General features: G+C 36.2%; 1 protein-coding gene across 25 annotated transcripts in view; it reads right to left on the bottom strand.

The window, feature by feature from the left end:
• The window catches only part of nrxn1a (neurexin 1a), a 245,765-nt gene that overhangs the window by 80,792 nt on the left and 152,013 nt on the right, over positions 1-12,960 (bottom strand). For all 25 annotated transcript variants that reach the window (XM_089122111.1, XM_089122110.1, XM_089122113.1 and 22 more), the window contains one exon: positions 2,507-2,710. In XM_089122111.1, coding sequence (XP_088978237.1) covers positions 2,507-2,710 — 204 coding nt within the window. The remainder of the gene's footprint in view (positions 1-2,506; positions 2,711-12,960) is intronic.

Below are 12,960 nucleotides of genomic sequence, written 5' to 3'. Positions count from 1 at the left end.
TGTATATATGTGTGTATTAACTCATCTATTTATTTTGAAATTAAAAAACTATAATATAACTAATTTATTAACCTTTACATTAACCAGTTGTGAAACTGTCAACTGGCACAAAACTCTCACACTTAAAGTCTTTATTGTTGAGCCCTGATATCACTTATTAGTATTCAGGATGTTCAGCCTTCTTTTCCAAACCCCATGTTCCCAAGTGAATTTGCCTTAACACTAAAACCTAAATCTTAGGTTTAAAAAAAAAAAAAAGAAAGAAAGAAACTCAAGGTGAGCGTTCTTTAAATGCTAAAAAGTACAGTACCGCTGAGACTCCTTACTGAACAGCACAACACAACAGCTTTTGTTCTGGTTCGTACTGTATAATATAAACCCGTGCTTGAATCCTGTGAGGAGGCCCCCTTACCCATTACTGTCTTTTGCAAAGTGTACTTCTGGAATGGAGAATCAATATTTCTCGCGCTCAGTGTCCTATCCACGCTTCAGTGTGTGCTATGATGGAGTGGAGGGCCGAGAGGAATTCAGAACATTACACAAATCCAGCTCTATCTTTTTCCCATGAGGCTGTAGCCCGTCGCGTGTCGTCAACCACAGTGAAAATCGTGGCCGCTAACAGCCAGAGAGCAACGTGTGTCCACCCTAACAGCGAGTGCAGTACCCTCCGGGCCATAAGAAATGATTGGTGTATGTGTGGGTGCATGTCTGTTTGTGTATGCGGAGGTGTGCAAGTTTAAGCCTGCTGGGACAACTGGGAGGTTTTAGACATGCTATATGTAAGCGGACATGTTAAATGGAACAGTGTATGTCACACTGCCATATGGGAATGGATGGCATTCATTTGAGATTAGTGAGAGTTCTGCACATTTCAGCAGAGGAACTTTTTAGCTTTAGACGATTAATGTTCAAATTTACTTACTGTGAACTAGCTTGAACTTGCGAACAGCAGAGGTGGTGCTTTATTAGTGGAGCAAGACTGTATAATATTAAGCCGTGCAACCGAGGGAGGAAAGTGTAGTGGCTTCTGGGGAAATGTAAATGAAACGTACTGGGCGGAACAATGGCTTGTCAGTACTCTTGACACGTGTAACGCTCTAGTGGGGAGTGTACAGTATGCAGATGAAGAACTATTGTGTATCAGTACTGTGGCAAGGACTGTGCACTCTCTGGTAGGGAAAGTCTACAGCATGCTCATCTGGGAGTGAGCGCTTGGCCGCAGACTCTGGCCGTTGAAGGTTCTACATCCTTCTCTTCAACACAAAGATTTTAAAGTGTGTAATGTCTGTAGAAAGTGTGTCTACTGTATATACTTATCTATACTCTGGGAACAATAATATAATATAATATAATATAATATAATATAATATAATATAATATAATATAATATAATATAATATAATATAATATAATATAATATAATATAATATAATATAATATAATATAATATAATATAATAAATTAGTGCTGGGTAACGATTAAAGGCGATTTATCGCATTCAAAATAAAAGTTTGTGTTTACATAATATATGTGTGTGTACTGTGTATAATTATTTTGTATATATATATATATATAAATACACACACATGCATGTACAAATGTAAGAAATATTTGTGTGTATATAAGGTATATATTTATACATCATTTATGTTATATATAAATATAAATATTATATATATAAATAACACATTTTTCTTAAATGTATACATGCATATGTGTGTATTTATATATACAAAATAATTATACACAGTACACACACATATATTATGTAAACACAAACTTTTGTTTTGGATGTGTTTAATGGCAATGCGCCTTATTCACGGCAGCGCCATCTTTGATTTTTAATGAGAATGAAAGCGAGGCTGTGAGGGATAGACATGTATCTCTTCAATGGGCTGTACTGTTATTTAATGTGTTTTCGGATTGTTCTGCTCATGAAACACTGGAAAAATATCTTTCCAAGAAATTTCAGTTGATAAAAAACTCCCGACAATGTAAGCTGTGGAAAATTGTAAGTAATCTAGCCGCTTTTTTCAGCTTTTTACAGCGGATGCCATTGGAAAAACGGTAAGTCTATCCCTCATAGCCTCACTTTCATACCTGTCATGTCTGAATAAGGTCTATTAATCATTGTCCAGCACTAAATATAATATAATATAATATAATATAATATAATATAATATAATATAATATAATATAATATAATATAATATAATATAATATAATATAATATAATATAATATAATATAATATAATAGTGTCTATAGTGTGCATATAATCAGTCCCCATATAGTCCCCATAGCCAAGATATTGTGTGGGTGTTACCTGAATATTAAAAGAGAAATACTGGCAAAAATTAATCTGAATAGTAAAACTCATACTCATTAACACAGACAATAGATAGTTCAACAACAAATTGAAAACAACTGAAAACAAATGATTCCATGCTATGTTGTGTATGTGTGTATTTAGCCATTAAAGTGAGCACTCCGATTGGCTGATGTACCTAGATTGACAGTGAGTCGGACACGTCCTCCGTCCAGCTCCAGCCTCAGAGTGTCAGCTGAGTTTCGAGAGGTGGTTGCCATGAGAACACCATAGGCACGCTGGGAACGGAAGCGCAGCGACACGTCTTCTGCCTCTGTGTGCATCACTACTGGCAACTGGATCTTCATGAACTTACTGCCATCGTAACTGAGAATGGTGGCATCTGAGAGAGAAAGAAGAGAAGAGAAGAGAGAATTTAGGAAACACTAAAAAAGGGAGAGTGCTGAGCAGTGACAGCAGCTCGTGGCTGATCATAAACCCCGGTGCTGATGGCGACAGATGAATGACTGCTTACTAAAATGTTTTACAGTCAGACACTGAAATTCTCTACAGCATTTCACAACAGTAGCCCACAACTGCTCAGTCAAACCCGAAGATAAATGCCATAAAAAAAGACTCATTATACACCACATTTTATTTCTTTGTTATATTGCAAGGCAGTGTTTATGAAAACACCACATAATGTATTCCTGCTGAGGGGCTTTTGAAGTGCCGTTTACCGCCGTCAATTGCTTTAATCTGTTTATACGTATCTCAATTATTTTATAGAGCAATTCAATTTAGTGAGCCGAATCTCAAGACAGCTCATTTTACAATGGGAGATAGTCAAGGTCTGGTTCTGGGCTGGTATCAATTGGAAACAAAAATAGATTCACAAAACTCCTTCCATTCACCCCCATTATTTTGTTTTTGTTTGTTTGTTTGTTTAGCCATGTCAGCTTAAATGTTCATGTTAAAAAAAACAGTTAAAATACATTTAAAGAAACAACAATATAAATCATGATAATATTAGACCACCACTTTTCCCATAACCAAGATTTCACCACTTTGATAAAATATCTTAAACTAAACGTGGTCTGACTTTGTTAAAATCATTTTCAAAAGTTTCAGCAGAATAATAAAAAAATAAAAAAATAAAAAATCCTCCAGCAGTTAAGACATGATAGTCTAATATAATGTTTAATAAAGAGTCTCATTATAATCAACTAAAATACAAATGACAATTGTGAGCATTTCATACTGTATATTACACAGTTGCTCCTGATATTTATTTACAAATATAATACATGTGAATTGAATGCTATGAATTCCGTTTGATAAATAATATCTCATGCTTGCATTAAAATCAGCTTGTGATGACATACAGACACTGAAATGGATTTGGAACTTAATATAAATTATATATAAATTACATTACATTATATTATATTATACTGTAGTTTGGGGTCTAAAAGTTTTTTTATGTATGAAGTCTCTTATGCTCACCAAGGCCTTATGTAATCACAAATACAGTAAACAGCAGTTTTAAAATAAGTGTTTTCTATTTATTTATTTTTTACTCACCTTCAAGTTGTTCCAAACTTGTATTACTTTTTTTTAATTAAATAAGATCATATTTAAAAATAAAAAAAATAAAAAATGTGGGTAACCAAGGGTGAGTAACTGATAACAGATTTTAATTTCTGGGTGAACTATCCCTTTAATATATTAAAATATAATGAATTCCTGTGGTGGCAAAGCTGAATTTTCAGCAGTCATTATTTCAATTGTCAGTGTCACACGATCCTTTCAGAAATCATTCTGATATTTAATTCAAAGAAGAAACATTTCTATTTATTATTAAATGTTCAAATTTGTTGTGGTGCTTAATATTTTTTTCCCCCAAAAGACAAACTTTTATTTGAAAAATAAATCTTCTGTAATATTATAAATGTCTAAAATGACAGGTTATTATTTACATTTGTTTTTGTCAACTGGTTATTGTTAAGTATTGTGTAAAAAAAGGCGTCTTTGTGAGGTAACTTTGAGAAGTTTTCAGAACACCAGCCTAAATTTCAGTGAAAATGGGTACAGGACACTTAAAACCACAGAAGTGCTGAGTATGAGAGTTTCCCTGGAAAAATAGGGAGAATGGTAGCAGGAAAAAAAAGCCAAAATAGGTCTGATGAGGAAAGCAGTAGTGTATCTGCCTAGATAATTTAGCACGATAATGGAGGCCGGACACATCTGCCTCTGTGCAAAGACCGGCCTCTCAGCCAGAGGACAACATCTGGCATGGAACCAGTACAGAGACATCACTTGCTTGTGAGGGAGCTCTGGAGATGATGAGGCTGCAGGCTATCACCAATTAGGCTGCCCTCTTCCTCACACACCCACAGACACACACTCTTCCAGCAATTTTGATGCCTGTCTTGTCTCAGCATCCTGTTTCTGTTACACCATTGCCGAGCCCGAGAGCATAACAGAGAGAGCGAGCTAGCGGAAAACAAGACGAAGACAGGAACACAAGTACGGCAACATGCATACTAATCAGAACAGTGATGTGATGTACATTCAACCCCCAAGGAAAAGAGAGCGCGTGAGAATGTAGCCATTTAAAAAAGGTACCGTAGTCATGTTGCATGAGTATTATGTCTCTACTCTTGCAAAACATTGATTTACCTAACAAGCCCCAGCATACAACAGCTTGTCATTGTAACTAAACTCAATTCATGAGGCCTGTAGGAATGTGTAATGATATCTTTTAGTGCTACAGCAGAAATCAATAGATTATAAAGCTTAGTAATGGTGCATGTGAGCGTATACGGTATATATCCAATGTGCAGTACTGGTCAAACGTCCAAGCCAATTTGAACAGTATTTTTTTTTTTTTCCACAAATATGTTCTGTATATAATATCTTCCCAGTGTTGTCCTCCAAACAATGTTTAAACTGCGATGTGATGACAAATATTGTAAATATATCTATAATATAGATTATGTGGAAAAGAATTACAGTATAACAATAACAGCTTGTCAGCAGTTTTAAGGCAGAACAACTATTTAAATCACTAAAAAGATAATATAAAGCATTTTGACTGTTTGGTAGTCAAATGTACAGTAGGAACATACAAATTATCTTCTTTGATCATAGTAACGCAGTGGTTCCCAAACTGTGGTACGTTAGGTGACAGAGGTGGTTCGTGAACAAAATACTGATTTTTGCTGTTCATTTAATTCTACCCATTAAAAATAATAACATTATAATCAAGCATGTATTTCTAACAGGCAAAATGCCGTCTTTAGTTTAAAAACAGTAAAAAGATAGTGCCGTAAATAGTCAAATGATATACAATCAATCAAATGACCTCATCTTTTGTGGTCAAAACTGACTGCATTCACACAAGCAGTGGTTGTCTGCAGAATATGCCGTCTTAGCAAATAGTGCTACATTACTGTCGTGCAATACTTTTAAAAGTGAGGTTTAAGCACTTTACTGGCATAAAGAACAATTTTAGACACAGACTGTGCATTGAGATTGATTTAAGACTCAAACTCTCTGATGCAGAAACGAGCAAGAATGCAATTTTTCCAGAATTTTGCAAAATGTGACATGGATTTTATAAAAGTTCAACAAACAAATAGGTAATATTTAATGATGTAGCTTACAGTTTAAACTAAGTATCGGCAACATTGTTTGCTCTATTTGCAACAAAATAACAGTTCCAATGAAAAACACAGCAGAACTGTTGAGCGCAACCAAGTAGCACACATTGGTGAAGCTGTAGCATTGACCTGAACCTCCATGTTTCACAATCAAACTTCAATCAGCTTGGCTCCATTCAAGTTTTTAACCTCAACTTTTCACTATCCAATTGGTTTCCAAAATTAAAGCAGCACTTGGCAACTTTTTCAACTTAATAAATCCATTTAGAAATCATTTGGATGTTTAAATAACCAGTTCTGGTGAAAATGGTGACTTTCCCTGCTCCCCCCAGCATTCCCAGGCGGAAAACCAGCCTTGCAACATGAGGACTACCGTCCCGGTAAGTTGGAAATACGAAGTCTTGTGAGAAGCGAGAAAGAGCGAGAAACACGAACTGCTTTACGGCTATTCGAAACACACACGCCCCCCTCAAGCTTAATACTAGCTAAAAGAACCAACACGCCACGATGGATAATGCTTCGCAAGCTCCAGTGAAAAGAAAAAGGTTCTCGGCAGAGGAGGTGAGGGAGAGAAAGAAAGCTGTTGACCGATCGAGGGACAGCTCAAGAATAAATATCGGTAGTGCGTTTACGGAATGGCGAGAGCTAAACTACAGCGTTTCTGTGTCAATAAAATTGTTTATACTTAGGTCGACTCTGTTATGATCTATAATTGTTTTATAATAACATGTAAAACATTGATTGTAACCAATAATGTATCCTGTCTACGTTACAAAAGACTGCAACGTGAGCTTTGTACTTCATCACAGTTCCTTTTGGGGGTAGATTAATAAGAATAAGCGGTAATGTTTGCTAGATTCATCCGCCCACCCCCTGTTATGGATTACGGTTGATAACAGAATACAAAAATGTACATGTCAAATGTACATACCCACCTCGGTAGGCATAGCTCTACACGATAAAGTTGGAGTGTCTGGGAATTTGTTCAACACACCGGATCCAACAATAACAAAAGCACGTGAGCGCGTCTACGGTAGAAACGGGAGGAGCGCACCGCAAGTGAATTTACGACTGTGTTGTGAAATATTAGCACCACAGCTGTAGGGGGAGCTTGTTGAGAAAACATGCGACAAGAAAAGTGAAAATCAGTGAATAAGTGGCTAGAGTAACCGAATGCCCCTTTGAGTCCCACCCTACATTACAGAATTTCAATCAATAAAAGAAAAGGGTTACAAATAAAGTATCACGTAGACTTTAGCAAACCACAAAGCAGGTGCCCACCTGCTCCGAGCAGGAGCTCCCACTGTAGCCTTTAACCCTAAACCCCAATCTTTAGCCCTCCCCACTGAGACCCGCTCCAGAGAGGAGGCAGCCTCAAAACAATGACAGCTTGACAAATGAGGCCCTGTCTCGTCTCCGATGCAGTAGTCTCACGCCAGGGGAGAGGATAATGAAAAGAGAGGTATGGCCAGTGGTTCAGAAAGACCCTCATTGCCTCCTCAAACAGTCACACAGCGGGAGAGCGTAGCAGTATGGCATCTGTAGCGCTCGACAGCCCACACATCACATCCAATCTGGACAAGATGGAAGCAACGCTCTCTGTGCCTCACAGAGGTCTGCAGAGGTTTCAAATGAAGAAACATGCTAGGAAAACAGTATGGAGATGAAACAGAAGGAGGATGGGAGCGACACAGCTCAGATGTCCACATTTTTAGACACAAAAAAGGGTGTTTCTACTACTGTAGGCACTTTTGGACCTGGTGGGCTTAAAATAACTCTCTTAAAGCACACTTTGACTTTTACTCGGGCATGAAATGAAAAGTGTGCCATTTTCGGAAACATCATGACTATTTCTATTATAATGTCATCTCCAACTTCAACATATTGTGTTTAATAACATTCTGATGGAATGGAAAGGATGGTCATGGATAGGATGTTTTTAACATTATTGGAATAAAATAATTATTAGAATAAAATAATTATTGGAACAACATTATTGGAATAAAATGGAATAATTATTTGCAATTATTTGGAATAAAATGTCCAAAAAGTTATTTTTACTCACAACATGTTATAAATCCTCAATGCATACTTAATACATCAGCACAATAAAAATGTTCTCTCCACAATAGATGTGTACCTTAATTGGTTTATGTGTTATATTTATATATCTGACGTAATGGCCAATTTGATAACCAAGTACTGAGAAGAAAAGGATATATATATATATAAATTTAAATAATTTAAGTAATAATAAATATAAAAAAAATATATAAAAGGTAAAATCTTAGTAGTATACTGCCCATAGCTTTAGAATGGCTTCGGTTGATCTTTTCGAATGACACAGATCTCTCAATTAAGGGAAATCATGTCGCAACAAGCCTTGACCAGTCACAAAACCTCCTCAGAATGCTGCTCTCCTGGTCTGTAATGAGGGAGACGGAACTGGAGGACCGCAGGTAGAAAGGAGTGTACATGGCTGGTCACTCTCTCCATCTGCCCCTCCATCTGTTGCTACTTTCATTTATTGCTCGGTGCTGTCCAACTCCTTTGATATGCAGGATCAGCCCAACACACGCAAATGGAGATGCAGGAATAAATACCTCATCCATCTCTGTCTTTCCCATTCCATCAGGCCACTACATAATATCACATGAAGCACTTATTCTCTGTCAGATAAAAATAAATAAATAAAAACACGGCTGTCAATACATTTACGATTTAATTGAATCAATTAATCGGTCTAATCATATATATATATATATATATATGAAGAGTTCAGATGCAAAAGCCTCTAAATGCCATTTGAAATTTTCTTCTTTAATGATGATTATCAAGCTTGTATATTTAAGTTCAGTGATTTCACTTAAATGGCAATTATATTAACCTATTAATTGTTATTTAAGTGAAATTACTGAACTTAAATATACAAGTTTGATAAAAAATCATCATTAAAGAAGAAAATTTCAATTTTAGAAATTTCAATTTCAATTTTAGGCATTTAGAGGCTTTTGACTTGATATGTAGTTGCAGCACTGAAAAAAAAGGTCTTTAAGTTATAACGACATGCTGTTTTTTCATTGCTTTAACTCATTAAAATAAGTTCAGCAATTGTCATATTTTCATACAAGATTCAACTCATTTTTTTAAAGTCAGTTTAATTCAATTTAAATTGATTGTACTTAAAAATCTAACTTATTTGGTTAAGTGTTACCAATGTTTTTATGGTTTTAGTTAACAATAATCTATCACATACAGCAAAATTCACAGAGAAAAAAAAGTAAAGAAAAATGTAAACAAAAGATATTACTGCGAGCATTTTATTTTAAGAATAACATGGACTTGCTAAGGCTATTTACTAACATTTTAATTGGAGATGACATGCAATATGTCATAACATGCAAAGTGCCATTTAGCTTTTATTTCTTCCATTTGAAGCACGCTCTACAATAGTGTCAATTTACAGCCCTTTTACTAATGAATTTTTGGCCTTTTTGTCATTTTATTTATCGTGATAGCAAAAAAAAAAAAAAATATTGGAAATGGTGCAGTAAAGGGAGAACAGAATTGGGAAATGACACAAGCCAGACTTAAACTTGCATCACCACCTGCATGAGTGCTTGGTATGTCAAAGTGCATTTGATCATGCAAAAGACCTAATCTGCCTTAATCTGAATACACACTCCCTGAATTGCGCTGTTTTGTAAATTTAGCTCGCTAGGTGACATCCGGAGAGTCAGTAATCCCATGGTGCAGCCGCAGGCACTCCCCGCCAGAATACTGCAGCGCACAGGAGCTATAGTTGCAACAGGGATTAGGGAAATGTATGTTCAACAATCATGATAAACAGGATGAGTTGGCTCAGAGGCATCATACATTATTCAGGTTTGCTTGTGGTGAGTTCCTGCATGCCGATGGAACCTTCACCGTAAATGCATGTTACAATTTTTCTGCACGCAACACGACACCTCATGAAGTCTAAAAGCGTGCAGCGGCCCAGGCAATGAAACAAATACCGACTTGGGAATCAACATGAACGACCTGCCAACCGTCCAATCAAGCAGGTGTGGCTGAGGGAAATAAAAGTGAAGTCTATTAAGGCTCGGCTGTTTGATCCCGCTTGTAGCACATACTATCGCCTCTCTAAACAAAATGAGTGCTGTAGGGTAAAAACTCTAAAGATGCCCACTCTACTCTGCGCGCTAAGTTTAGTCACTGTAAGTGCCCATTAGGACCCTTGGAGTGATAGAAAAGGAAATTAGGGCAGATGTTATTCTGGGGCGTTTGTTTTTCTTTGATGCTTTGTTTAAGTAAGTCAAGCACTGAGAGCAGCTGGATGGTTATGGATTTATGCACTGAGTTTATTTCACCTCACACAGCTGGGCAGTGCCAACTGTGAACATAACCACACTCTACGGGAACTTTTTTTTTTCATAATTTTAATGTTTTTGTTGCTCACCTTAATTCTGTTTGTATCACTGAATCATCATTGAATCATAACACTGTAAAGATGCTTTGAAAAATGTATGGTATAAAACGCTATTTAAATAAATGGGACTTGATATAAAAATCATTTTACAAATCAATTCATTTAAAAAAAAACTTTTTCAAATTCAAAATTCATTTCAGACATTTTTTGTCATGTCATATTCATTTCCCCCCAGAGTGCCTTTAACAGTAGTCCCTACGGTGACCCATTTCTTAAACGTGTCAGCTACCCTCCTGGTTAGCACTGTGTGAATTACACTTCACTTATGTGAACACAGCACTAAAAAAAATAAAATAAGTATTCTGGAGTATTATAATGTATTAGCTACCTTTCAGAAGCTGAACAGTGAGCTCTACTAGCTTTACTACCTGTGCAGTTGTTATAGTTTCTTGTGTATATATATATATATATATATATATATATACAGTATATACACTGGACATATTTTTACACCAGTGTTCAGAGCTTTCAGTTGAAGCAGATCAATCCCAACATGCTGTAATTAGATCATTAAAATAAATTCTTTCTGCATTGATTTTCTATTAGCTCTTATTAGGTTATCTTTGCCTCATCACATTTTAAGCATATTTAGATTAAAATAGCTTAATTATTGTCAGTTAGCATCTTTGTCATATCCATTATAAAATTTGCTGACAAGATTAACACAGTCGCCTCTCTCTCTCTCTCTCTCTCTCTCTCTCTCTCTCTCTCTCTCTCTCTCTCTCTCTCTCTCTCTCTCTCTCTCTCTCTCTCTCTCTCTCTCTCTCTCTCTCTCTCTCTCTCTCTCTCTCTCTCTCTCTCATATCTTTCCTCCATTTTAGCATAGCACAAAAAGCTGTTTTCTGACTGGAATCTTATAAATGTGCATCTGGAGGAAGCCGGCAACACCCTATAAATTGCACCAGACTGCACCATTCTCTTTCTGATGGCTGTTTGTGGTGAATTTTGCTTGGGTGATGGCAAAGCAACCCGTCTTTGATGGGTTAATTGACCGAATCACTTGCATAATTCCTGCGTAGAGCTTCAACAATGCACATATAATTGATTGTTATTTTCCCACAGTAGCGGCTTTGCTGCAGGGTGATATCAGCGTCCAGACAACAGCACAACAAGCTTAAGAGAGATGCTCTTCCATTAAAGAATTAGCCACTATTGCTTAAAGCACTTCACGGAGGCCTGCCCGAATATAAGGAGGCATCTGTGAGGGGTGGAAATGCTTAACTGGATGTGGACTTAGAACTCTTGCTGACTCCCTTTTTAACAGGCAGGGGATGAACGCTGGTCGCTTTGTTCATCTGGAAAAATAACAGAATTAAATTCTGCTAGGGATGAAGACAAAAGGCAAAAACATAATACATGCTTGAGTGGCTTTCTCTGAAGATGACATGGACTGAAGAGAAACACAATTACCACGGTAACAGTAACGTCAGCTCAGCTGCACTGTCAAGGATGAGCTGACAAAGAGAGATATTTTTCTATGCTAAGGCTGAGGCAACAAAGTGGTGAATGTCACCCTCTCCTACGCAACATAATGTGTAGAATATCTCTGAATGAGGGCCACGTCTTTACACATCACTGGAGACAGAATGCGTGTACTAGGGGGCAACCGATATGTGACTTTCAGGGCAGATGCCGATACCACTTATTACAGATCAAATAGACTGACTGATAACCGATATTTTGAACCGATATATGTAAAAATGTAAATTAATGTCAAAATTAAGAATAAAAAAGGGTTTTGACAAATAATTTCTTTAAATGATTTAAACATATCTTTGAATCTGAGAACTCAGTTATTAATTATAACAATAATAATACTATAACAACTTAAAAGTGCAGGGAGCACCCAGTAGCAATCTGTAAACATTTTGTAAAACTTAAAGACTCTATTTTATTGTTTAAAATAAATTTGAGTAAATCAAAAGCATTTCTAATTTATTGAAATCATCAAACTTATTAAATTTATTTACAGTTTAACAAAAATGACATTTTCAGGGCCCTATGAAAAAAACAAACTTTTAATTTGATGGGTTGCCGTGGAGATTTTTGAGTTTCTGCGTGTTTATGATATGACGATAACTTTTCTCAGTTGAAGCATTAAAAAGCTCATGAAGTAAATAAGTGACTCTGGAAATGATGTTTATGCAATCATGTCCTTATACGTACAATGATGTGGCTGATGCTGAAAACAAGCGTCACGCGAGCTCCAGTGTGTGTGTGGTAAATTAATTCACGCGCCTGCGCCATTCATTTAGAGAAACGCAGGATTCATATCTAAATAGTATTTTTTGCGGTTTGAAATTCAATTTGATTTGTACAGACCAGCTTTTTATTAATTCTTCAAAAAGTTGACAAATTGTTAGTGATATTCCACTTTATACAGTAAATTCCGTTTTTATGACTGGATTTCGTCTGTTTTCTGCATCGCGGAAATCACATGGCTCTATTATATTGAGGTTTTTGCAACTTCAGTGTAGTAATGTATTGCTTCCACAGATA

Source organism: Pimephales promelas, chromosome 17, assembly GCF_988280905.1.
Source record: "Pimephales promelas chromosome 17, fPimPro1.hap1.1, whole genome shotgun sequence".
NCBI lineage: Eukaryota > Metazoa > Chordata > Actinopteri > Cypriniformes > Leuciscidae > Pimephales > Pimephales promelas.
Note: the sequence above shows the minus strand (reverse complement) of the source record. Positions and strands in the feature narration are given on the sequence as shown.